At 31.6% G+C, this 26003-nt stretch overlaps 13 protein-coding genes and 2 pseudogenes across 15 annotated transcripts, besides 3 other annotated features; 7 read left to right on the top strand and 8 right to left on the bottom strand.

Annotated features, from left to right (window-relative positions):
* Positions 1-6658: part of a mobile genetic element that runs on past the window's edge.
* Positions 91-627, bottom strand: TVAGG3_1022530 (protein of unknown function, DUF4106 family; the record flags this gene model as incomplete). The annotated part of the gene is made up of 1 exon (XM_051254873.1): positions 91-627. One exon carries the CDS (start codon positions 625-627, stop codon positions 91-93), a length of 537 nt encoding a protein of 178 aa, XP_051080447.1.
* Positions 1873-2605, bottom strand: TVAGG3_1022520 (uncharacterized protein; the record flags this gene model as incomplete). The annotated part of the gene is made up of 1 exon (XM_051254872.1): positions 1873-2605. A coding segment is annotated over one exon (733 nt), but the record flags the coding sequence as incomplete, so codon positions are not given.
* TVAGG3_1022510 (protein of unknown function, DUF4106 family) lies at positions 3561-4421 on the bottom strand (the record flags this gene model as incomplete). Its single annotated transcript, XM_051254871.1, has 1 exon — positions 3561-4421. A coding segment is annotated over one exon (861 nt), but the record flags the coding sequence as incomplete, so codon positions are not given.
* TVAGG3_1022500 (protein of unknown function, DUF4106 family) lies at positions 5374-5936 on the bottom strand (the record flags this gene model as incomplete). Its single annotated transcript, XM_051254870.1, has 1 exon — positions 5374-5936. A coding segment is annotated over one exon (563 nt), but the record flags the coding sequence as incomplete, so codon positions are not given.
* Positions 6571-6658: a terminal%2Cinverted (terminal inverted repeat of Maverick-3 transposon ID:TVAGG3_1022490).
* Positions 6659-7472: 814 nt separating this feature from the next.
* Positions 7473-9158, top strand: TVAGG3_1022480 (uncharacterized protein; the record flags this gene model as incomplete). Its single annotated transcript, XM_001297326.2, has 1 exon — positions 7473-9158. One exon carries the CDS (start codon positions 7473-7475, stop codon positions 9156-9158), a length of 1686 nt encoding a protein of 561 aa, XP_001297327.2.
* Positions 9159-10709: 1551 nt separating this feature from the next.
* On the bottom strand, positions 10710-10925 carry TVAGG3_1022470 (uncharacterized protein; the record flags this gene model as incomplete). Its single annotated transcript, XM_001298017.1, has 1 exon — positions 10710-10925. One exon carries the CDS (start codon positions 10923-10925, stop codon positions 10710-10712), a length of 216 nt encoding a protein of 71 aa, XP_001298018.1.
* A 1860-nt stretch (positions 10926-12785) lies between these two features.
* Positions 12786-26003: part of a mobile genetic element that runs on past the window's edge.
* On the top strand, positions 13528-13867 carry TVAGG3_1022460 (uncharacterized protein; the record flags this gene model as incomplete). The annotated part of the gene is made up of 1 exon (XM_051254869.1): positions 13528-13867. A coding segment is annotated over one exon (340 nt), but the record flags the coding sequence as incomplete, so codon positions are not given.
* On the top strand, positions 14461-14782 carry TVAGG3_1022450 (annotated as a pseudogene). The gene has a single exon. A coding segment is annotated over exon 1 (322 nt).
* On the top strand, positions 16356-16902 carry TVAGG3_1022440 (uncharacterized protein; the record flags this gene model as incomplete). The annotated part of the gene is made up of 1 exon (XM_051254868.1): positions 16356-16902. A coding segment is annotated over one exon (547 nt), but the record flags the coding sequence as incomplete, so codon positions are not given.
* Positions 17022-17418, top strand: TVAGG3_1022430 (annotated as a pseudogene). The gene has a single exon. A coding segment is annotated over exon 1 (397 nt).
* TVAGG3_1022420 (organellar and viral DNA polymerase type B) lies at positions 18339-18674 on the top strand (the record flags this gene model as incomplete). Its single annotated transcript, XM_001298016.1, has 1 exon — positions 18339-18674. The coding sequence occupies one exon, from the start codon at positions 18339-18341 to the stop codon at positions 18672-18674; it is 336 nt and encodes a 111-aa protein (XP_001298017.1).
* TVAGG3_1022410 (uncharacterized protein) lies at positions 19206-19613 on the top strand (the record flags this gene model as incomplete). The annotated part of the gene is made up of 1 exon (XM_051254867.1): positions 19206-19613. The coding sequence occupies one exon, from the start codon at positions 19206-19208 to the stop codon at positions 19611-19613; it is 408 nt and encodes a 135-aa protein (XP_051080441.1).
* Positions 20071-20367, bottom strand: TVAGG3_1022400 (uncharacterized protein; the record flags this gene model as incomplete). Its single annotated transcript, XM_001302702.1, has 1 exon — positions 20071-20367. The coding sequence occupies one exon, from the start codon at positions 20365-20367 to the stop codon at positions 20071-20073; it is 297 nt and encodes a 98-aa protein (XP_001302703.1).
* On the bottom strand, positions 20388-21809 carry TVAGG3_1022390 (integrase core domain containing protein family; the record flags this gene model as incomplete). Its single annotated transcript, XM_051254866.1, has 1 exon — positions 20388-21809. The coding sequence occupies one exon, from the start codon at positions 21807-21809 to the stop codon at positions 20388-20390; it is 1422 nt and encodes a 473-aa protein (XP_051080440.1).
* TVAGG3_1022380 (DNA/RNA polymerase superfamily) lies at positions 22070-25492 on the bottom strand (the record flags this gene model as incomplete). Its single annotated transcript, XM_051254865.1, has 1 exon — positions 22070-25492. One exon carries the CDS (start codon positions 25490-25492, stop codon positions 22070-22072), a length of 3423 nt encoding a protein of 1140 aa, XP_051080439.1.

Here is a 26003-nt window from a genome sequence, read left to right as displayed (position 1 = left end):
TCGTTCAAAAGTGTGTAAAGTCCTTTACATGAAATAAAGTCTATATTATTTTTCTTCAAACATCTTTCAAGAAGTTTTGACATTTTTACTTTAGCAAATAAATTTTAATGAAATGTTGTGGTCGTCAAATATTTTTATGACGTCTGGGAAACTATACTTTAAGTTCAACGTTTCACCTCCTTTCATAACGTATATCTTGTCAATGACATTATATGAAACACCACAGCAACTAATGTCGGGTTCTATTTCTTTGATGTTTATATCGTCTGCCTCTGTCAAAAGTTTCAATAGTTCTTTCAAAACTTCATGAGGTGCAATGACATATGAGTTCACTTTTACAGGGTTGTGTTCGACCAAGTTTAACATTATACTTAAAGCTTGACAAATCTTCTCCTGAGTTTGAAGTTTGTCTTTCAGTTGTTGGTAGTCGTTTCGAATATCTGCAACAGAACTTAAGTCTCTGCTAACTTCAGGATATGTTGGTTGTTCTTTTACAGGAACAATTGTTATACCATCTTCGTCTTCGTATGGTTTCCCCACTTCAACATCTCTGTCTTTGACATTGACAACAACACTTTGACTGTTTGTTTGAGTTGGTGAATTTAACTTCACATCTGCCACCGCCATTAAACCTTTTGAAACACTCACGCTTCTATTTTTCGGAAATGACATTTTACTTAGAATAAAAAGATGGACGTATTCGGATATCTCTTTGAATTGAAGCAAAACAAAGTTTACACACACAAACAATACAAATACATTGACAGAATAGTTCTTTACACAAACAATGGAAAATGTTATAGAATAGCAGTCTTTGCTGAACCAAAATATTTCCATAAAGCAAAGAAAGTTGGTATAACTGAAATGGTGAAAGTTCTTGAAGCAGACAAAAATATAACAACAAAACTTACAGATATTTCTAAAAGTAAGTTTATCTTACAATATTATGTCAAAACTGGCGTACTGTCAATATTTGACGGAGAGAAGTCAGTTCAAGAACAACTTACTGACCTGCTGCCAAAATCTGCTCGATGGAAGCTGTCGTTATGCCAATCTGAGGAGCCCCAGCAGGTTTCATCGAACGAATCTTCAAAAGAGCATCTTCCGTGAAAAGTGCTATTGGTTTTGTAAACTTCTTTGCTCTCAGTTCATCTGGACCGTCTCTGTCACCAGTATATTGTATTTGAACTGTACCAACAGTTGAAATACCACCCATAAAGTCTTCTGAGTCAGCAAATGGAATGCCAAGCCAAAAGTTTGAACGGTCTCCATTTGTATATTGAGTTTTTTGACCTCCTGTATGAGTCCATACTTTCACATATGGCATAATAGAACTTTGCATTTCAGGGTTAATGGTTGTTGTGAAGTTGTGTTAAAGTTCATAGCATCTAATGTCAAGTTGTATGACCTCATATCCTCAACTGTAGAATATTCTTCTCTTGGATAATATTTGCCATCTATGTTTATATGATATTTAATACCGGGGTTGTAGAAACAAGAATAGTCATTTATAGTTCGTCTGAACAGTACAAACATAGTATCTGCATGTTTCATTGCAGTTGTTAAAGCAATATCTGTTCTTGCACCTGGGTCAGCACTTTGGTTTCCAACTTCACCTGCAAAGTCTTTGACAGATATTTGGTGTATAGGGAACATAAGTGGAACTGCAATATATTTGGCAGCTAAAGCATTTGAAATCTGGGTCCAACATATAGACTGCAAGTCTGCTTTCTATTCTCTTGCATTCAAACTTTTCGCATGTGAACTTAACTGGGTCCCAAGCAGTTCCAGCAGCATTGAAATAATAGTTTACTTCATTGTTGAAGTTTGAGAAACCAAAGTCTAAGTCAACCTTGTCTTTGCAAAAGTCACAGAACTTGGCTCCACCAGTTCCAGCTACAGTAATGCTGAATGGGTCTTGTGTTGGTGCAATGACTAAGTTATTTTTGCTTGGAGTAAGTTCAATAGAAATTTTTCCTGCCCAGTTTGGCAAGTATCTTAAAAACCTGAAGATGAGGAAAGATGACAAAGGAACTCTAAGTTTCAGTTTTACTTTAGTGGCAGCATTTCCATCTGAACCAGAAAGGTTAACATAAACTCCTGGAACGTTAGGGTCAAGTCTTCTTATTTTCTCAATATTTGCATACTGGTCTGTTTGTTCTCTAGCTTGTGGTTGTACTGAGTTTCTCAAAGCGAACCATTCATAGTTTGCCCATGTTACTGTTTGAACTAAGTCAGAGTTAGAATATATCTTATATCCCATGAAAACTTCTGGAGCATATTGGTATCCGACATAGAAAATTCCATTGCAACCTTTCTTGTCAGACAACTTGGCAGAAGGTTTTATTTCAATGTCTTGTTCCACGTATAAGAATGAGTTGTCAATAGAAATAATATGAAACCTGTCGCAAGCAATATCTACTGTTGTTGAAGAACCTTCTCCAAACTCACCTACGTTTCCATAAGAAACAGCAGTTGTATATTCGTAAGTTCCAGGAACTATTTCTGACCTTCTAATGGCATTGTCGCATTCGTTATACCATTCGGAAACATTTCCGTTCATGGCATCCAAAACTGTTGGCGTTATATTCTGAGCGGCGTACATTTCATATGGGTAAAAATATAGAATAGTTGGATTTATATATCATAATAGAACCCACTCGTACCAAGCTTTACTTTGTTCTACTCTTCTTCTTTGGTGTCGCTTTTGGTAACTTGCCCTCTGCTTCAAGTTGTTGCATCTTTGCCTCATGTTCACCTAGTATGTTGTAAATTTCCCATGTCCTTTTTGCCTTTGGGCTCTGGTCGCCCAACTCAGGTAACCTATATCCTAGAAAGATTTTGTCATAGTTTGTATTTGAGTCTTCGCGTATTGTTTGCATGACTCTTTCCTGAGTTTCCGGTTCAAGCTCTTCAAACAGTGCTTGCCCATATGGGATGTGCTCGTTTCCAAATATATGTTTTTGTAGCCATTCTGGTTTTCTTTCCATGTTACCAACAATATCTTTTGTGAATGGGAAAGCTTTTACCCAATGTTTCAGTCTTGCGTCATTTATTTCTGTAGTTGGTTTTATTTTGTCAAGGAACATGTTTTTCAATACTAACATTTCATTTGGTACTGTCCATTTGAGTTTTCTTAAATATTCATCCCTTCTCGGTTCATTGTCTGCAAAGTAAGTTTTTATGACATTTTGTAAACTTTCGTTTGCAAGGTCATGTACAATAGGTTCTCTTCCTTCTCTCTCCCTAACTTTCTTTCTAAACTCTTCACCAAATATACCATCTCTATGGTTCTGTGTAGTTCTTTGAGATAAATGTTCTAGAACGTCAGGTGTTATATTTCCATCAGCCATGTTCATTTCATACTGGTCCAAAATATCTGCATCTTTCATATCTTTCAATGGCATTAAAGCCGCGCTGAAAATACCAGCTACATCTGGTTCACCATTCACTTCCATTGCGTCTACAACTTCTTGGAATTGTGGTTGTAAGTTTATGAACCACCTATCCGGATTAGCTTTATGACCCCATCTCATTGTAGTTCCATCGTCTGCAGAAACAAAAGTAGGTTTGTTTCCATATTGGCTAGGTTCTGAATGAACTTTAAACAATGTTTCATTTCTATATGTTTTGTTGAAATTTAACCTTTTATTTTCACCGAGTTCATCCAAAGATTGAACGTTATATGCTCGTAAGTAAAAAGGATTGTTGTATTTGTGTACATTATCTTTCAGTACTTCCATTCTATGCTGGATATTTTCATCTGATGTTGGAGTCTTTTGTATGTCGGCGAACATTTTTCGATATTCTTCTACTATGTCAGCTGAATTTTTCTTAGACTCTTGGAAAGATTCCATATTCTCCGCATATTCTTGTTGAGGGTCAAGATTTTTCGGCTGTTCCAAATCTTCATCTAGTTCTGTGAAGTTAGTTTCCAAAGGAGGGACTTGTTTGTTTCCTTCAGGCTCTTCTAGCTGTTGTTGCTGAACTATTTCTTCCATGTCTGGTTGTATCTGAACTTCTTCCTGTGGAGTTTCTTGTACCTCATCTGCTGGCATTTCATATATTCCGAGACCGTTTTTAAAAAGTTCCCTATCTAAGTCATCCGGACTCATAAACCTTTCTTCTTTCGTTCCGTCTCTATTTTTTACGCGTTTCATGAAGAGAGTTGAATTATCATTTAGCTCTGACACCAAATATCTCGGAGTAAATTCAGTCATGTCATTTGGATGATATGCTATTAAATCATATCCCTTAGCGAGCTTGTATTTTCCAGGTTTGAAATTATATCCCATTTGGTGCTGAACCATAAAGCTAAATAGGTTCGGGTCAGTATTTCCTTCCTTGAACTTTCTAATAGCTTCTTTATATCTGTCACTAAAGTCAAGAGTATCTGGGTAACCATAGTCTTCCTTAAGCATTTTTAAGAATTCTTGGTTTCCTTGTTCTCTACTTCTTTTATGTCCTTGCTCTGTTTGTGGTTGTTGCTGTGCTGGTTGTGGAGGTGGTTGTGGTGCAGTGTTTTGAACTGTTGGTTGTGGTGCAGTGTTTTGAACTGTTGGTTGTGGTGCAGTGTTTTGAACTGTTGGTTGTGGTGCTGGATTTTGAACTGTTGGTTGTGGTGCAGTGTTTTGAACTGTTGGTTGTGGTGCAGTGTTTTGAACTGTTGGTTTTGGTGCCTGCCTGTGTCTGTGTCCATGTGACGATGTAAATGTTTTAGGTAGTCCTGGTGCAGGTGCTTCTCTTGGAGGGTTTGGTGGTATATAAGTTCCACCAGCTGGCACATATGTTCCATCTGCAGCATAATGTCCTACCTGACTTTTCGTTTTTAAGAAAGCATTTACTAGGTCTGTTTTGGTCTGTTGTAACTCTTTTTCTTGACTTTCCACAACAGTTGCTCTAACGGCGTCATAGGCACTTTGAACTGCCTGTCTCGTTGCTGCATCTGTTATTTTCGTCATATTTTGTGCTACTTCTCTTAACTCGTTGTCGAAACCTTCAGACTTCAGTTTCTTTCCAGATGAGAAGTCGTTCACTAGTTTCACCTTACTATGAAGAGCTTCGAAGGCGTTCTTAAAGTCAGCATTCATTAAATGTTCATTTGAACTGTCTTCATCCGCTTGTATTTTTGTCCTTATTGACCCTATAAGTTGGGCTGCTTTAGCGTTGGCTTGGGCATCTAACCAGTCATTATTAGCTTTTATATATTCTGCGCTTTTCATTGCCTTTTGCATGGCTTCGTCGTTATTTTTACTTTCTTGTGCTAAGTTTTCATACTGTACGGTTTGGTTTTGCAACTGTAAAAGTTTTTCTGCCTTTACATTTGCTTCAACTTCTTTTTTATACTCATCGCTATCCATATATGTCTTCAGGGCTTTTTGTTTTATTTCTTCATCTTTCAGTACTTTATATTGAGTAGTATGGTTTTTCAAATTTATAACATCTTGTTCCATTTTTGCTACTTCTGCTGCTTTTTCTGACACTTTTTTCGCATATTCCTCTGTACTTAGTTCTTTCAGTTGTTCTTCTTTCTTCTTTTTCTCTACGTTTAACTCATTGAGTTTCTTTGTGTGTCTGTCATATTCTAGTTTCTTTTCGTTTTCACTTATTTGTTTCTGTATGTCTATGTTTGACTTTTTGACATCTGTTATTTGATTTTTGAGTGAACTCAAATTCATTTGACTTTGAGGGTTATAAGCTGTTCCGTCTGCAGCTCCACCATAGCCTGCCATTTTCGCTAAAAGTGCCGCTCTTAAACCTCCACTCTGTGCACCAATAACTCGGTTTAAAAGCATAGGGTTGCTTGACATTTGTTGCAACATAGTGGGGTCATTCATAATTTGTTGTTGCAACTGTTGTTGTGGTGTTAGTTTTACTATTGGATGTTTCAATGCTCCCTTCCTCTTACGTATATTCTTACGTAGCTTACGTGGCATTTTAAGTGAAGTTAAAAAGCGGTTTTTGACAGATGTTTATATGACACTTTTGTTCAGCACAAAAAACTACTCGGTCAAAGTGTTGTCAGTTTTGTAAAATAACCGTCTTATCTCCGTGCCTATGACGAAGAAATCATGAAAATTCAAGAGGGTAGAAAAGAGGTTAGAAAAGAGGTTAGATCTAACCTTCTACCCTAAATTATATTTTTGGTCATTTACACTCATTACGAAGAAGAAGTCTTGACAAAACATGTACGTTCATGTTTGACAAAACATTTACGAAGAAATCATGACAAATTCAAGAGGGTAGAAAAGAGGTTAGAAAAGAGGTTAGATCTAACCTTCTACCCTAAATTATATTTTTGGGTCCTTTACACTCATTACGATGAAGTCTTGACAAAACATGTACGTTCATGTTTGACAAAACATTTACGAAGAAATCATGACAAATTCAAGAGGGTAGAAAAGAGGTTAGAAAAGAGGTTAGATCTAACCTTCTACCCTAAATTATATTTTTGGGTCCTTTACACTCATTACGATGAAGTCTTGACAAAAACATGAAAACATATATAATTTGTGAAAAGCGACACATTATATAATGTTTTCGACCCAGAAGACTAACAATTTTCCGAATAAAAACTTCAATTATACTAAACATCTTCAGGGCTAGAGGGCGCAACGCGCCTGGAAGCCCCACTACCTTTTTTTTTTTTTTTTTTTTTAATATTGAATTGCCTGATTCTCTGATCATAAAAAAGGAAATTGGCAATCTTTCTAATATTTCCGATGAAGACTTCAATGAAGTATCTGATGAAGCGGAAAAAGTAATTGAGCTTACTAATTTTATTCAAGAAAACTCAAATAACGAAGAAATTATTGATCATCCTTAAAACTTATGTCTACTAGTTTCAAAGTTGTTTAATTATATTGAATCGTGCTGTGTGATTATGTATGAACTTGTTTTTTTATGTAATTTATCTCAAGAGCAATTTATAAAATTCTTTTAACTAAATTTTGATGTGAAGCTGGTACACTTTAGATGGCCTAATACAGCATGACTGAAGACATTCCATTTACCATGGAATAAGCAAAGAAGTATTAATTCAATTTCTAATATTTCTATTTGAAGGAGTTATAATGAGTGTGCTAAATACATATTAATGATCCAATGAGTAATGACAAGATAATGGGAATTAATTTAATTCCTCAACTCATTTCGACTTGTTTTCCCGGTGTTGGTGCATTTAAAAAGTGACCTTTGAAACAATTACATGATCTGCAATCATCTTTTTCCCGGTGTTATTTTCTCAATTTTTTTTGACGATTGTGATTTTTTTCTCTTTGAAAAATTTTACCAATCCAATTGATATTTCTTTCAAATTTTGAGAATATATTCAAATTAACCTCAACAATCCAACAGCGATTCAAATTTATTATACGTAAATATAAATTGCTTGGTAGTTACTAGAATTTTCACCGACGGAAATTTTTCAAAAAATTGAAAAGGGAAATTTTGGATCATTCAATATTATATAAATGCTTCCCCTTTTAGTGTCTTTAAGCCTCAGTGCAAAATATGTTATTTCAACAGAAGGAAACTATAATATTACATTCGAATCACTCAAAGAGGATATCAAGTTTAAATTACCATCTATCGAAGGTTATTCTTCATATGTTATATTATCAAATCCACCAAATTATCTTGTTTTAAATAATGAAAGTATTTCATCCAACGTATTCCTTATAACAAACAGAATTTTTAGATTTACCGTTAGTTCTCTCACCACATTATATTTTAGTGTTGTTACTGTTCCAGATACATGCTACACACTTGAATTCATGTTTAATCCACAAAATGGTGCAGAATACGAGTACTCATCATCGACAAAATCATTAAAATCTAAAAAGGTTTATTGTTTAGTTGTGTCAGGTTCAGACACTTTTGATGTAACTTTCTCCAATATAAAAGGAACACTTTCTTATTCAAATTATAGCTTAAATGATGGACTTGAAGTAAATGAAAGTGAAACAATGACATTAGAATCTACTTACTCATTTGTAATGACATATTCTACATCAGAAAGATCAAAATACAAAGCAAACATTAGTTTTGCTCTTGACTCATCAAGTTCATCAACCACAACTATTCTGTATGATAACTCAAAGGCTTCTTATTTCTCTTCAACACCTGTGAATACAACAGCACCACAGTTTCCATATCTTATTCCAGATATCTATACTGATAAATACAATTCTAAACCTACCTATTACAACATCACTGCTGGCTCATATGTTGTGTTCACTAATTGGAGAGATGTTAGAGGTTATGTTTCAAGCGGTAACGTACAATTGGATATTCTTGGAAATACAAGAATTGTTTCAATTCTTTTCAATGACACAGGTATTCTCCAAATCAATTCAACATCACGTAATAATGGTTTAGCAACATTTGTTGTATATAACTTTTCACCAAATTGCCATTATATTGTCACTTTATCAGGTGAAAGGTGGTATAGCCTTAATTACAATACAAGCTATTCCAAGTGCATGGTTTCAGCATTCGATTCTGCTCAAGTTCAAGTTTCAAAAGGTGATCATGGAAATCTAGAGATTTTCAGCTACGATGGTTCTCCAGTTTCCTCTGAAGATGACAAATTTGATTTTCCGATTTATTCTATATTCACTAATGAAGATGGGTCTAGAGATGAATGGTTTAAGAATGATGCAAAAAGATATCAAAATGATACATCCATTAACTACGCTATCACAGGAAGCACACCAGAATATAATTCCTATTCTATAAGCAGCGATTCTTATATCATAATCAATACTGGCGAATGGCCAAGTGCTTATGTTTTACCAGGTTGGGCAATTGCATTATGCTCTATTGCTGGATTAATATTCTTTGGCGTCATTGCCTATTTCATTTGGAGATGTATTAAGCGCCGCCGTAATAAAGCAACGCCTTCCCCAGTTGGTCCAGATCGTGATCAAATCACAGAGTCAACGATCTATGAGAAGAAGGATCCAGAATATCCTGATCCACAATATACGGAACCACAATATCCAAATGTGCCTCCACCTAATCAGCAACAATTATACTACCCACCTCCTCCAACAAATGTTGCTGCACCACAGTATTCATATCCATCACAACAGCCGAGTGGTCCTATTCAACCACACGAGCCACTTAATCCTTATGCTGATGATAAATTTTATTAAAACTTCTATTTTCAAACCAATTGCATGTACAAACAATAGTAAACTTAATCTATATATTAAAAAATTAATTTGCCATTTTGAATTTCATTTCTTTGATAGTAGTAGGATAGGATGGGTTTTGTGACTTTTTTTGTAAACGTAAGAATTCATACAATATCGAGCGATTTTACGATGCATTAATTTTAAAATAATTTATTTTTTTATTCTTACATAAATGACCCAACAAGTAAAACCAGATAAAATAGATTATCGAATTTTAGAGGATGGTGTTCCTGTTTATATTCAAAGATTTAAAGGGAAGCAATATTATAGAATTGTTAATCCTGAATACATAAAACATTTATTTAAAAAGGAAGACTGTGAATTATTAAACGTTAATGAATATGAAACCAATAAATCAAAATTGAAATATAAATATATTGGAAGTGATGAAAGATGCAAAGATAAAGATAAAGTTTATACAGTTTCATATAATGAATGGAAAACCAATAAGATAAGAAAACACTTAGGAGATTATGGGAAATGTTCTGAATTCTTCAAATCTAGTATGTACGAGAGAGTAAAAGAAATTAGAAATAATTATTTTCATGAATAAAATAAACTTTAAAAATTCATGTCTTACATTTTTGAATAATTTATTTTTAATTCGTAAGAAAGCGCGACATAATGAAATAAATCATTAAAAAATTAACATTAATTTTAAAATAATTTATTTTTTATCTTTTATAAAAGAAGCTATATATAGATGATGTCAGATATTCCGCGATTAATTAAACATTGTTTAAATCCTGAATGGGTCAAACTTCAATTTAAAAATGAAGATTGTGAATTATTAAAAAAATATGAAAGCCAAAATAAGCTAATGATTATTTGAATTTATGAAATCAATTATTTGATTCATTCTTTCTTCAATCTCTTCTATTCTTTTTGTTAAATCATCTATTTTCATTAATGAGGTGATTCTTGATTGAGGAATAGATTTCAAACTAACCACTCCTTTTATTTTTGAAATTTTGAATCCATCAACTTTAAACATTTTATTCAATTTACATGTTGTCAATTCTTCAAATAATTTTTTATTATTAGCATAATAGTCATTAAATTCTTCAACAGATTTAAAAATTTTTATTTCAGTAATTGGTTTAACAACGTTTATTTTTTGTTGAACATTTTCACTTTCATTTATTTCTTCCTCCTCTATTTCATTTATTTTTAAAATCGGTTTCATTTATCATTAAATAAAAATTAGAATATAAGTGATGAAATATATTTTTTAATTAATATTAAATCAGAAATGGCGGCAGGATTCTTTAAAAAATTATGGGATGGAATTAAGAAAGCTGCGGGTTGGGTTCATAAAAAGATTATTAAACCCATTGCAAACTTTTTGGCACCAGTAGCGAAAACGGCAGGAACTATCATAGGTGGAGTATTAGGTACTAAAGCAGGTAATCCGGCGATGGGAGCACAAGCAGGTAACGCAATTGGTGGAATTGCTGAAGGAATACTTAATAAAATAGGGGGTAGATAGTGGAAAAATAAATATTATTTTTATCTTAGTATCGGTTGAAGTCTTTGATAAACTTTTTCTCCTTTATTTAATATTTCTCTTATTGGGGCAGCTTTTGGCGTTATTGATTCAGCAACGTCACTAATTGCTTCTTTATTCTTAAATATCCAATTTGCTCCTTTCTTCATTGTTTCCCAAACTTTATGCGCTCCTCTTTTTACTTTATCCCACAGTTTCTTAAATATACCTGCAGCCATAATTGATTATTTCATTAAAATTAAAAATTCATTTTCATCTTTTAATTTTGATTTTTTATTTATTAATAAATGACGACTAACTATTTGGTGCCAAACACTAAACCGATTAATGGAAATGTGTTTCATTCATTCGAAAAGATAAATGAAATATTCGCAAAGAATGACGGTAGAAGATATTATAGAGAACTTGAAAGTTCATGCTATGACTCTGATGCTCCATATTTTGATGATAAACAAACTCATTTAAGAATTACAAATCCGGCTCATGATGTGAACCAATTAGGTGACACATATATTAAACGCAAAGTTAAAGCAACTCTAGTTTCAAATAAAGCTTTCACATGTGATGCCGCTTTTAAATGCATGCGTTTATTCGTTGGTTACAAATCATCAAATCAAAGCTTTAAACAATTAGAAGTAGAAACCGAAAGAGGTGATGCCGGTTATCTTCAGATGGATTGCGCCCGTGAATCTTTCGCATTTGCAACATATAAACCAAAATCAGAAAGGAAAGTTAAAAAGTTTGTTCATTCGTTATATAATAATGTTCAAAAATATGATAACTCAGTATGTGGTAAATATATTGACCCTTCAGAAGTTTTCAAGAAAGCAAATGAAGAAGTTGATGTCACTTTTGATATGATTATTCCGGTAAATGATTTGTTAGCATTTCAGGCGTTCGATGATTATCCTAAATCATTTGGTGAAATCATTCTTAAATATTATGTTTTCAGGGATACTTTAGTATTTTGTCAGGTTGACCCGTTAAGAGTTGCTGATTTACAAAATTATGTTTATGAAAAGATAACTGATGAAAATTATGAAAAGATTATGAATCATGTTTATAAATATGATCGCAAATTCCAACAAATCGGACTTCCTACCAAATTAATTACAAGCTTAGCCGCTACATCTGCTGACGCAACAGTTGATGACGTTATTATTTCATGCACAAAGATGGAAGTTTTAGAGGATAAATGCATTACACCAGGATACGGTTTAATTGAAGAATCAGTTAAAGCAATACCACGTTTATTCAGTAAGGAAGATCCATTCATGATTCCAGCTCAACATATTGACGTTCGTTCACTAAATGGAGGTTGCATCACTCCTGAAGGTATCAGCTCAGATTTCTCATACGCTCTTCATAATGTTACAGATGTTGTGTTAACATTTCCGAAGAATGCAATGCAAAGAACAGTTTTAGAAAATCCAATGCTTCGAGGTCTTCAGGTCACTATAGATTCCAGAAACTTCCCCGATCAAGCGATGACCACAGTGGGCGACATATTCTTTACACGTATGCTTCAAGCTTCTGATTTAGATGGAGTGAATGAATGCACGGAAGAATACGAGGACTCATTAACTAGACCACTGAATGCAGATGATGGCATGCCATTAGCTAGAACATGGAAAGACCAAACTTCATTCTTATGCACTATTCCAGTTCAACGTGATGGAGCGGGTATATTCTTTGATGGATTAGAAACTTTCAACTCACAAGTTACAGTACAAGTGAAAGCTTATCCAATCATTCAGGGTGTAAATGACACTTACTGTTCAAAGGTGACAAATCCTCCTCAGGTTTGGTTTACTAGGACAACATATTGGACATGGACACCGGATGAAGGTTTGAAATATCATCCAACAGGTACACCACCACAGTATAGAAGTTCATATGATGAAATATTGATGAATAGAAATGTTTAAAATTATAAATTTATTTTTGATTAAATGGATTTAAATTCATCCACCCCTTATGAAGAATTAGCAGGAGTATATAATACATACGTAGATGATATGATTAATGAAGCATTGAGTGATAATAGAAATGCTCTATCTAAGGAAAAATTAATGAAAATTCCATATTCTGAATGTTACTTAAATTCAATCACTGCAGCAATTGGTAAACAAAATAAAGGTAAAACATTAACGATATTAAAACAAATTATCATTATTGCTAACACTTCCCCCCATTCACATGTGTTAATTTATATCAACCGTTCAGGTTCACCTTCAGATGATACATTTGAATCTTTAAAGCATTTAATCAAAATTCCAATTATTTATTTATCACAAGAAGAAGCAGAAGATTATTTAAAAAACTTTTTAATGTATAAAGAATTATATAATACAATCAAGAAGCAAGGATTAGAGGATAAAATTATAGATAAACAACGGGATGAATTATTTGAAACACTTTCTATTTCAAATTTTGATAGAGAATTTTTGCATTCACTCATTTTTCTAGATGATGCAGTGAAATCAAAACTAATAACAAATGAGAAATCATATTTTAATCAGTTATTAACTCAATGTCGACACATTCAGTGTTCATTCTTCATGGCTGTTCAATATTTCAAAGCATTAAGCACAAACATTAAATCAAATCTATCAACACTTTTCATTTTCAGTGGGTTTAGTCGTCAACAGTTGAACGTTATGCTTTATCAAGTGAATTTACCAATGAGCATTAATGAACTTTACACACAATATCAGCAATTAGGTGAACATGGAAAAATAATAGTTGATTTAAATAAAGGAAGTGTTAAATTTGATTAACTTTTTATAATTAATTTTTATTTTTTATTTATAATTAAACATGACAGAAATGGCAAATCTTCTACAGGTTCCATTAAAACAAGGAACAAACAAAAAGGGTGTATATAATAGAACTATGAAAGTTCCTGATGGAATGAAAGAATTAGTTCATATTGTTGCTGGTCTTCAAAAAGATGTTAAACAAATGAGAAACGTTTTAACATTACCAGAAGCTCAAGCATATGCCAAACGTCATGGTCCAAATTGGGAAGCACACGAAGCAGACATTACGGGTCCAAATGGAAAACCTGATGGTATAAATGAAGTTTTCGTTACTGATGGTCAAGGTAATATTAAAGTCATAAATGGTTACAAATTAACTATAACTGATTATCCTAAACGTAAAGCATATAATGAACGTTATCCTATGCAATTTGATGAAAATGGAAAAGCTGTTAAACAATACATTGAAGAAGGTGAAAACGGTCCAATTAATTCATACCGTCATAATCCATATTCTTATTTCAATGAAGAATTAAATGCTATTGAAGAGGGACCGGATGGATTACCACGATATTCTAACCAGTTTGATGGTCAATATGCAAATATTAGACCTGAAATTTCAGCTAAGAAATTCTTTAAAGTTGCTTTATTCGATCCAGTTTTCGCAAATGTTAAAGATGAACTTAAACAGCAATTCCAACCAATTATAGTAGCAAGAATTGCATCAGGTGCTTTATCTCAAGCATTCAAAGATTTAATTAAGAAACCATTATATCAGCAACGAGGTTTAACTTATGATTTAGTTAAGGAATCAGATAAAAGAAAATTTGAGAAATCAGATGATTATAAGAATACAATTAATGAATATATTCGGTCTATTAATTTCGATGAAACAGCTAAAAATCAACTTCATGAACAAATACAGGGAATAATAGATTCAAAAGTTCCAGCAAAATAAAAGTTTAAATATATTTTTTTTATTCGAATATAAATGAGAAGACGTTTCACTAGTCAAAAGAACACTAACGCAAAAGCAGAGATTACGGTTGGTTATAACGTAAATGATGATAAATCACGAATTATTCAAAATGTTAAAGTTAATGTTAGCCCTGAATTAACAAGGTCAGCAACTCAACCAAATTTATTAACTCGTGACTTACCGAAAAAGGAGGAGCAAAATAAAGAAGATGGAGACCCAATCATTTTATCTGAACCCGGTAAAGAACCTGTTGAAATTCCCACTTATCCAACATACCCCCACCTCTTTCATCAAACATCGAGAACCCATATAAAATAGACATTAATTCTGAATTAATGAAAATTTACCGTGATATAATAATTAATAATTATGATTCAATAATAAATTTAATTGACCAATCCGGTTTAATTATTTTACCTTATGAATCATTAATTCACATTATCGCCATTCTTTGTGATGTTCAAGATTCAGACGTTAAGATTCAATTTTTCATAGATGATGAGGTTTCATGCTGCGGAACAGTTGCAAAAATAAATCCTATAAAGGATATTAGCACAATTAAGATATCAAAGAACGGAACAACAACTGAACTTCATTTAACATATAATGATATTTATAATAAAATAGTTGATGAATATAAAATATCACTTGAAAAATTCTTTGTTAAGGCTATTTAATATTCAAGCATTAACATTATCGAATAATAATCCTTTGAATCATAATCAATAATAATTGACCTTTCACCAGTTTCTATCGTTTGTTTTATTTCTTTTTGTTCCCCACTATCTGGATCGGTCATTGTAATTGTTTTTGTTATAGTATCAGCTTTATCTTTAACTTCAATCTTTTTTCCATCGGGATATTTAAACCAAAATTCCAAAAATTCGATATTGTCAATCTGTTCATATTTTAATCTATCAATTACATTTTTAATACCATCTGAAAATCTTATGAAATGGTCATTATATGGGTTTGATTGAACTAAATTTGAATGAAGTGAAATATAACCTGTTGATGAATATGACACTGACTCATATTTTCTGAAAACACTAAAATTTATAACATGAATGAATTTCTTATTCGTTGAATTTATGAATTCTTGAGGTAATCTTATTCTAGTTTTATTTATCACTGGAAAATAACGCTTTACCATATTTTTAATCGTAATAAAAATATCAATTATCAATATTATTTCGAATAATAGCTGTGAATTAAATTTAACAGTTAGCGGAATTTATAATGTTACTCTCGTTTCTGTGAGTGGTAAATTTAATCCCATTCTTTTAGACCCTTCAGATTATATATCATTTATTAAAGATGACCATGAAAAAACGTATGATATGTATATAAATAATGTGATAGCGAAATGGGATATTAACACGATTTTAAGTTATTTAAATGAATCATTTATCGTATGGTATGAAGAAAATTTTAAATCAAAACCTGATAAACTTTTTGAACTTGATGAAATAAATAACCTTATTAAATTCCCGCTGAAAATTAAATTTTGTACTCCTCATCTTCGTTCATTGTTGGGGATATTAAATTTTGAAAAAGATGTTGGGGATGTTTTGTATTCTGACACCGGTTCCAATTTCATTTTAATCAAATGTGATAAAGTTAATACCCCAATGAGATTTTCACATCAAACATTAGACCCTAACTCTTACCCATCAATACAAAACATTTTATCCATCAACTTAAACACATTTTCTTTATCATATCCGTTTCAATTATCCGGGAATTCATTTATTCTTCATTCAAAAGATTTATCAAATATTAAATTTAGAATAACTGACCTATTTGATTGTGATTTAGAATTCATGAATGAAATATTATGGCAATTTCAAATAGAAAAAATAGCTGATGAGATAACAGATTAAATATTTATTTTTAAATCATAATAAATGATTAAACAACAGCAACCACAGCAACTTAAGGCACAAAACACCCAGGTCCCTCAGACCATTACATACGCCATATATGCATATAATTCAAAGACGGCAGAACAAACGCAAAGGTTGAAATATGGAGATTTGGAGATAGTATTGAAAAATGAACATTTCGAATTCGTTTGCAAAGGTGGTGCAGTGATATCAAATATAAAAGAAATTTTATTTATGAATTCAAAAATTAAAGGAATAACGGATGATATAACATCAATTCCACCAGAAGAACAGAGATATTACGCATTAAATGCATTTCCTAAAGTTTTGAAGATTGGAAGATTTAATTTAAATGAGGAATTCATAGAAGGTTTCCTAAACGACATAATGAAGAAGGCGGATAAGGAATACGTGGATAGTGAGTTAAATAAGAAGGCAAATTTGGTTTATGTTGATGAAAAAGATAATGAAATTAAAGAAAAGGTTGAATGGTATCATGAATGGACATTTGAGACTTTTAAAGTTAAAGCTGATACAGAATGGGTTTCAGGATGTTTAGACCTTAAAGCGGATAAAACATATGTTGATGAAAATTATGCAAAGAAGTCGGAAGTAAATGATGTGATTACAAGCATGAAAAATGAAATACTTCAAACATTATATCCTGTTGGTTCTATTTATACATCAATGAACTCAACAAATCCATCAACAGTTTAGGTTTTGTATGGGAAGCAGAATTGTAGATAAATTCTTATACTGTGCTAGATATTCAAAGCAAACAGGGGGTTCGAAGAAAATTAAAGAAGCAAACCTTCCACCGCACACTCATACAGGAACTACAAACACAACAGGTAATCATTCACATTCAATAACAAAAAGAGGTTATATAAATCTTGCAGCGGGTTCGGATAGATGGGGAATGAATAGATATGATATCACAACTGACCCAGTAGATTCAAGCACAGGTATTTTCTGTGGAACCGCAGGTAATCATTCACACACTTTCACAACAAATCCAACAGGCTCGGGTAAAGATTACATGCCACCATTTGTGACTGTATTCGCATGGTACCACATTCATTGAATGTGCTTGAGACTTGACCCAAAGGGTTTAGGCTTACCGAATGAACTAAATATATTTTATGTCTGTAATTAATTAGGTAATGAAGTCTTACGTAGAGACAAGGATGGTTACATTAATGCAACAAAGATAGCATTAGAAGCTGCAGAAAAGAAGTTAAAAGCTTGGGGTTGTTTTGTACAAAAATATTGTGAGTAAATGAACTCATTATTTTTATTGAATTCACCAAAAATAATTTTTAGGGTAGATGGTTAGATCTAACCTCATTTCTAACCTCATTTCTAACCTCATGACATTTTGACAACACAGCAGGATTAATGAGGAAGGCACTTATGAAGCATTTTTGAAGAACTGAAGGTGTCACTACGTCACCATGTGTCACTCGGTTAATTAACTTCTCTGAAAAAATGAGACAACATGACATTTTGACAACACAGCAGGAGGAAATATATTTTATCGTAAATGTTTTGTCATGATTTCATCGTAATGAACGTAAACTCTATGTCAAACATGAACGTAAACTCTATGTCATGATTTCATCGTAATGAACGTAAACTTTATGTCAAACATGAACGTAAACTCTATGTCAAACATGAACGTAAACTCTATGTCAAACATGAACGTAAACTCTATGTCATGATTTCATCGTAATGAACGTAAACTCTATGTCAAACATGAACGTAAACTCTATGTAAAGACTTCTTCGTATATGTTTTGTCAAGACTTCTTCATCGTAATGAGTGTAAATGACCCAAAAATAATGTTTAGGGTAGATGGTTAGATCTAACCTGATATCTACCCTCATTTCTAACCTAAAGATTTACAAACGTTTAACGTGATATACGTTATGAATTCGTGAATTTCCTTAAGACAGAAGAAATAAAGTTAGTTTTATTTTTATTTTTTTATTTTGTATAAAAGATATGATTTCAACAATCGGCACAACAACAATTCAAACAACTACGGCACCAAATTCATTAATCATGAATCCTACGTCAATGTTGGTAGAGATGAAAAACTTCATTCCTTCTTCATATACTTTTGAAACAAAAATACAAAGAATAAAGCAAGAACTTTTAACAAGTAATTTAGACTGTAGTGCGAAAGATGAAACAAATGAACAGTATCTTTATGAAATGCAAGATATCATAGACCATTTGCCTAAATTACCGGAAGTTCAGCAACAAAAACTAACTATTCCTGAATTCGATGAAATTGAAGTTAAAGTTACTGATTCAGTAGAAAGTCAGAAAAAATAAAGTTAGTTTTAAAATTATTTTTATTTTGTATGAAATGACAGTAATGTCAACATCAGAGAACACAACAACTGCTATCGTTCATGAAGCCATAAATGAAGAATACGAGTACATACAATATAACAAACAACTTCGCCTCATTCGTTCGGTCAAAGATGACATGTACCAGATGCAAAGTATAATGAATACTCTTCGTTCTACAAAGCAAGCATATCATTGGTTTGAAAACCAACAGACAAAAGAAATTTTAGAAGAATTTCCTCATATGATTGCTTCCCTCGGAAAACCGAGAGAAGAGATTCCGTATGAAAATCGCAAGAGGGTAGAAATGAGGTTAGATCTACCCTTCTACCCTAAAATATATTTTGGGTCATTTACACTCATTACGATGAAATCATGACAAAACATATACGTTCATGTTTGACAAAACATATACGAAGAAATCATGACAAAATTGAAGTTGGAGACAGAAAATACGTAGTTTTAAGAGTTAATGGTAAATTCAAGGGTCAATTTGATTACTTCAAGAATTTGATGGATTCATGCACTAAGGAATTTTATGATAACCTTTTAACATATTTTATCAATTACGACCTTTCATCATTTAATGTACGAATCATACCGATGACTGAAGCCAAACAAGATTTAATTGAATTATCAACAAATCCTTTAGATGTATGGATAAATACACATTATGATGAATTGTGTGCAGGTATGACATGTAAAAATGCTCTATTCTGCAAACCATCAGACATGAAAGACAAAAACTTTCAAATGAGCATTAAGGATAAATGTGAAAGGAAACATAGAAGAATAGACGGTAAACAAACATGGTGTTATGTTTTGAAAGAAGAAATGAAAGGATTATATAAACAGGTTGAACCAAACGATAATGAGGATTCATTTACTGACGATGAAATACCTGTAAATGATGCTTTATAAAGTATGATTTGAATTTATTTTTGCATTAATCCTGCTGTGTTGTCTAAATGTCATGTTGTCTCATTTTTTCAGAGAAGTTCATTAACCTGGTAGCACATGGTAACATGGTAGCACCTTCAGTTCTTCAAAAATAATTAATTATTGAATAACCTGAAACCATTAACGTAAACATGAGACTTTGTCTCCGGACTCTTTGAGTCACTTAACGTAAACATTTATTTCCCCGACTGTTGTCAAAATGTCATGTTGTCACAAACTTTAGAACGGCATAATTTAAATTTTTATTTTTATCATAAATGGATACCCCACAAGCTCAAAATTTACCACGAATCATAACAAGGGAGGAAATGATAAAAATGATGCGAGAACTTGCTAAAAATAACAAACCACTAAAACTGAGAAAATGTGGTTATGCAGTAATGATGGAAAGAGAGACGTTGTCGAAGAGGAATAAAAATTAAATTTGGATTGAGTTTAAAAATTCATCTTTATTAAATTCATCTCTTCCAATCAATTTATTTATTCTATTAAATTCTTTTATTTTTACTTCACTCAGTTTAAGGATTGAACGGTAAGTTTCTAATTTTTCGATTATTTCCTTCTTCTCTTCATCGTTTTCAGTTCCATTAGTTTTATGGGCATCAGCCCCACCGCATTGCGGCTTCTTTTTGTAATAGCATATTTTTGATTTAATTCTGTTTAGTTTCTTTTTATATTCATTGTCTGGACTCTTGACTGCTTCATTGTCACTCATTTCTTACGAAATAAAAAAAATTAAATATTATTTAAATATAATGGAGTAATAAAATAAATCGGAATTTCTATTAATTTATTGTCAACTTCAACTAATGCATTGCCGTTAATATATCTAACAAATTCAGCTATTGTGTCAAATCTTCGTCTTCTTTTTGTCATTGATTTATCAGTTTTTCCATAATCGAGATGAATCAAAACTTTATCCCCTTGTTTAAAATTCATGAGCCCCGAATTAATTTGTTCACGTTTAACATCATTCAACCTTTCCATTTGCTTTCTAATATATTCCCATTCTTTTGAAATATCATTTTTCATTTCCACCGGTTTCATGTTTATAGTTCTATGCCATGTATTATTGTAATAATATACTAACTGTTGTATGATGGAGTCATGATTTCCATCCCAGTATATCTGACCGTTAACCCCTAACGCATCTCTAAGAGTTCTCATTACCGCATCAACTATTTTATTATGAAACGTATATGGAGAGGATGAAAAGAAAAAATTAATTTGTGGGAAATAATGAGCCATAGCTGCCTGAAATCCTTTATCACCATCACCCCTGATATTATCTACTCTTTCATGATCTAGTAAGTATTGAATAGCTCTTCTTGTTTCCTGTTCTGTTTTCCCTTTCACTGGAATGCAATATAAATATCTAGTGTTAATGTTAATGGCAAATAAATAAGTAACGTTTCCTTTTGAATATTCCAGATGATCGATTTCGTATGAATATGGATATGGAGCAAATGAAGGGTGACTAAATTTTTCCTTTAACGGTTGAATTTTCGGGTCAATTGGTTTATTTAATATCTTGAAATCCTTTTTAAAATCTTTTTGCTTCTTTAATGTTTGAAATGGATATAATAAAGTGAATGATGAAGGATTAACTGAAGGAGGAGGTGGTACTGTCGTTGGATGTTTTGGTGTTGCAAGTGGTTTAATTTTATCTGCTTTGATTTTGGATTTCATTCCTTCCTTCATTAATTCTGGATGTATTCTATTCATTTGTTTTAAATATGCTGTATATAAAGGTTTGATATACTTTCCCGCTTCGAGTTTATGTTGAAGGATGAATTCCAAAAGTTGATCTTCATTTAAAAGTCGGGCTGAATATGGTTTAACTAATGAATCATAAATTAAAGCTTGTGCATCATTTATGGTCTGAAGAACCCGGGTGTTTTGTTCCTTTAGCTGTTGAACATTTGCTACTTTAGACCTCGGCTTTGGTTTTTGTGGCTCAGGATTATATAAATTATATAATTCATCAATATCTTCTTCTGTTAATACTTTATTTTTGAAATCTTTCAACTGTTTAAGTTGTGATTTAGTTTTTCCCTTTGTATATTCATTATTTTTAATTTTGTCTTTAATTTTAGAAATTATTCTATTATGATATTTCAAAATTTCATTTTTATAATATGGATAATAATAATCCATATCATCCCCGTTATATTGTTATTATATTTTTGGAGATATGATTTTAATTCATAATAACTAAGAAAATTTTGATTAAATACTAAATCATCAATTAAAATTTTTAAATCTGTGTTATCCATTTATATAAAAATAAAATAAGTGTTTTAAGGGTGCCCACCTCTTTGAATCATAGTATCAAAACCATTATTTACATATTGAATCGCATCATTAACGGTTCCTTTTGTCTCTTCTGTGGCATTTCATTAAAATTTTAAATTGTATTAAATAAATGGCATACAACATCCATTTTCACAACATACAGCCTTAGTGTGTGCTCCTGTTAATGCAGTCTTACCGATTGTTAAGCGAGTCATTGACCCGTTTTTAAGTTGTAAATTAATATTTTGACCATCAAATATCACTTTATCATTTATTATATCCAAATAATTTTTAGGTGTTAATTGCTTATTTTGTCTTAAACTAACACCCTTCATTTTTTGTGCAATCTTTTTAAAATCACTTCCATCAATTGAACCGTTGAATGATGTATAACACTTAGGACATAAAGCAACAATGTTATCACCTTGTTTCTCAATTGCTAAACCCAATAATTTTTTCTCATGTGCTTTTTCTTCAGCTTTATTCTTTAATTTAGGTTTAAATTTCTCATCAAAACAGAAGAAATCAAATGGTGCGAATTTGAAAATGTTTTTATCATAAAATTGTTTATCGGTAACAATCGCCTGAAATGCTTGAGTGTTAGGAAGATTTGGGTCGCCAGCGATTGCCCAATAAGATGAATCAGTATCACCTTCAATGAAATGAAAACGATTAACATTCATGCATTTATACATAAAATCATAAATGAAAACCAAATACCAGTATTTAGCATTATCTAAAGTGAAGAATGCCTCTTGTAAACATGTATCACATCTATAAAATCTATCTTTGAGCATCACTTGATATGTATCCTCACCTATTTCTCTTATGTTTTTAAACTTATTTGACATACATGCAACGCGTGACTTCTGTGCATTCATTATTTTAGTCTTTGCGTAATTTTGTGTATTCATTGCATCGTAACCATATGATCCATTAAGTGAAATTTTGCAAAATAAACTTTTTCCTTTATTTCCTTCTAATTCAGCCTTTTGTCTTTCGTTCATGAATTTGTTCGCAAATTCATTAAAACAAGTGTTTTTAGTAAATGTTAAAATTGATTGAATATCATCGATGATAAAATGAAATCTGTCTATTAGATACCAAAGATAATAAGAAGAAAATGGTTGATATTGGTTGTGTGTTGATGCTAATTGAGTTAATTTTCTCTGTTTCTGGTCAACTGGTAGATTGTTTGATTTCATGTAATTATACATAAAACTGCCAATTGTTTTTTCATCTGTGATAATATCTAAGTTTCTTATTATCGGTAAAAAGTTTATGTAATCATTAATGTATTTTTCATCAATGTGACCCTTTACTTCAGCCACGAATAAAGTATTTTTCTTCTTAATTATTCCCAGTGCTTTTGCTTTCTTTGTTGCTGTATCACAAATGATAACACCATTCAATCTTCCCGGCATATACATTTTATGGTCAGTATATTGAATGAAATCATGAGGATTAGATGAAAATGATGAAGGATATAATGAATTAAAGTCAACACCAACGAAATGAGTCATAATGTTGGTGGTGTCCTCATTTGATACAGTTTTAGTTTCTGGATTATATGAAAGTTTATTAATGTGCGTGATTCCTTTAAGATTTACTCTATGTTGAACATTTGATAAACCACCAGTAATTCCATTACGGAGAATGTGATAAGCTTCAACTGAATCTAAAGTCATTGGTAAATTATTTTTTAATGCATAATTTCTTAAATTGATTCTTAAACGTTGAACATCTTCATCTTTATTTGATTTTACGACATTGCAATAACAACACATTAACTGACAATTTTCTTTAGTATGTGGTTTTTCATTATCTATTCTATCTAATGTTGGTTTATTAGCATATGTAAACGCTTTACCACACATTTTGCATTTAGATGAAAGGATTAAATCGTGATAGTATTGAAAATCATCCATTGAAACATTATTTTTAGTATCTCTTTCTGCTTTTTCATCTTGTTTCTTATATGATTCAATTTTATATTTCCAATACTTTTTCGTTAATTCAAAACTTGATTCTATCTCTTCCTCAGGATATTTTTCATTAGGATTAAAGTCTTTATATGCTAAAGCGTAACGAATCATTGAAGCATTCGATGATAAAGAAAGATTATGAAGCATATCAATTTTATAAACAAATGTTTCTTCAATAATTTTATCGATTGGGTCAATCATAATTTCAACATCTTTATTGCAATAATGAATAAAATATTCTAATCTATTCTTAAAGTTTTTAGCATCATTGAGATATATTTGATAATCACTATCTGATATAGTTTCTTGAGTTAATGCTGAATAAAATGAATCTTTCGTGAATGGTTCCACTTTATATAATTCTTCTTCGTAATTTTCCCATGTGATGAATTGATAAGGGAAAAAGGATTTAACACGTGATTTATTGTTTCCGAAATCTTGAGTGAATTGGTCTAATGTCCCACCCGCTATATAATTTCTGATGTCAATAAATCTCAATTCATATGGAACGTTTGTTTTCTTTACAATGATTTGCTTAAATTGAGAAGAAGAACCCAGCATTGATTTTATTTTCCATTTTGCAGTATTTAAATCACGAAGAATTAAATTTAAATCAAACTTTCCCGAATTAAAACCTATGATATTCACTTTATTGAATTCCTCATCTAGAAGTTCTTTAAATGCTTCCTTCTGTTTTTCATTTAATGTTTGCGACTTCATTAATTCTTCATATTGTTCAATATTTGATTTAGCAACTAATGAACGGGTTGAAAATAAAAACTCAATCCAATCAGAAATAAAAGAATCACTCGAAGTTAAGCAAAAATTCCTCGTATATGTTTTATCATTTAATTTAACCGTTGATGATACCATGAATGGTTTTAAGTAAGCGTTCAAAGTTGCACACTCAGAAAGTTGTAATTCTTCTTTAGTCTCTAATGTTTCGAAGTCAAAAGTAATATAATATCTTGTCGGTTGATAATATTCCTGCAAATTATGAGCTAATAACCACTGATATATCTTCTGTTTCGTAATATGTGGTGCATATGGTTGCTGGGTCTTTTGCAATTGAACGTCTTGAATTAATCTTCCATTATTTTCTTTACATTTCTCACAATGCTTTAAAAATCTTCTTTGGTTTTTCCTTTCCGGATCATCACGGATAGAATAAACTTCTTCTTTACAATATGGACAAACTTTATAGCCGGTGAGTGCTTCAACGTCTGTTATTCTGTCAGCGTGAAGTTTTCCACATGGACTCTGTGTTAATAAAATATTTACTGTTTCAAATTCTGGATCTATCATTATTGAATCCACTAATGGAAAGTCTACCTTATTTATGTCCACGTCTTCCGGTTGAGGATCACAATAATAGAAATCAATATTAACATTTAACATTCTCGCTAATCTCTCACTTTCTGATGAAATGTCAAACCCTTCATATGCATCTATTGCTTCATTTAAATAGCTTCTACGAGTTTTAGGATTAACACCATCAGGAATGTTATAGAAGCGTTTAAATAACCTTCTACCTTCTGCTCTAATTTGATTATCATTCATTTTAGCTGTTCCGTTTTTGTTCATTTATGTAAGAATAAAAAATTAAAAAATAAAGTTTATTTTTTAAAGCCCATAAAATGAATTAAGAACACATAAATTTTTATCATCTGCGACGTGACGAATACATTTTAATTTACTCAAGAATGCGTACCCTGATACATTAAATCTAATTCCTGTCTTATTTAATTTCACAACTTTGAAAAGGAATGTATGAATAGCTATAAAATGATGAGAAGATGTTTTATGGGTTGCTTCCATTTTTTCTGAAATAAATGAATAAATATAATGTTTATAAGTTTTCATATCTTTTATATTCTTAATAACGAATGGTATAGACCTTTCAACTTCGTCTTCCTTCGGTGCTGTTCTTTCATATGAAACATTATTGGTATCTTCAATAATGAAACCACAATCACACAAAATTTTATATGTTCCAGTGGTTTCTTTTGATATTTTATCTAATAATTCAAAAACTTTATCAACACCCGTGCATTTATTTAAATAATAATTT

Source organism: Trichomonas vaginalis, chromosome I (genome assembly GCF_026262505.1).
Source record: "Trichomonas vaginalis G3 chromosome I, whole genome shotgun sequence".
In the NCBI taxonomy this organism is placed as follows: Eukaryota; Parabasalia; order Trichomonadida; family Trichomonadidae; genus Trichomonas; species Trichomonas vaginalis.
This window is presented reverse-complemented; position numbering and strand designations above follow the sequence as displayed.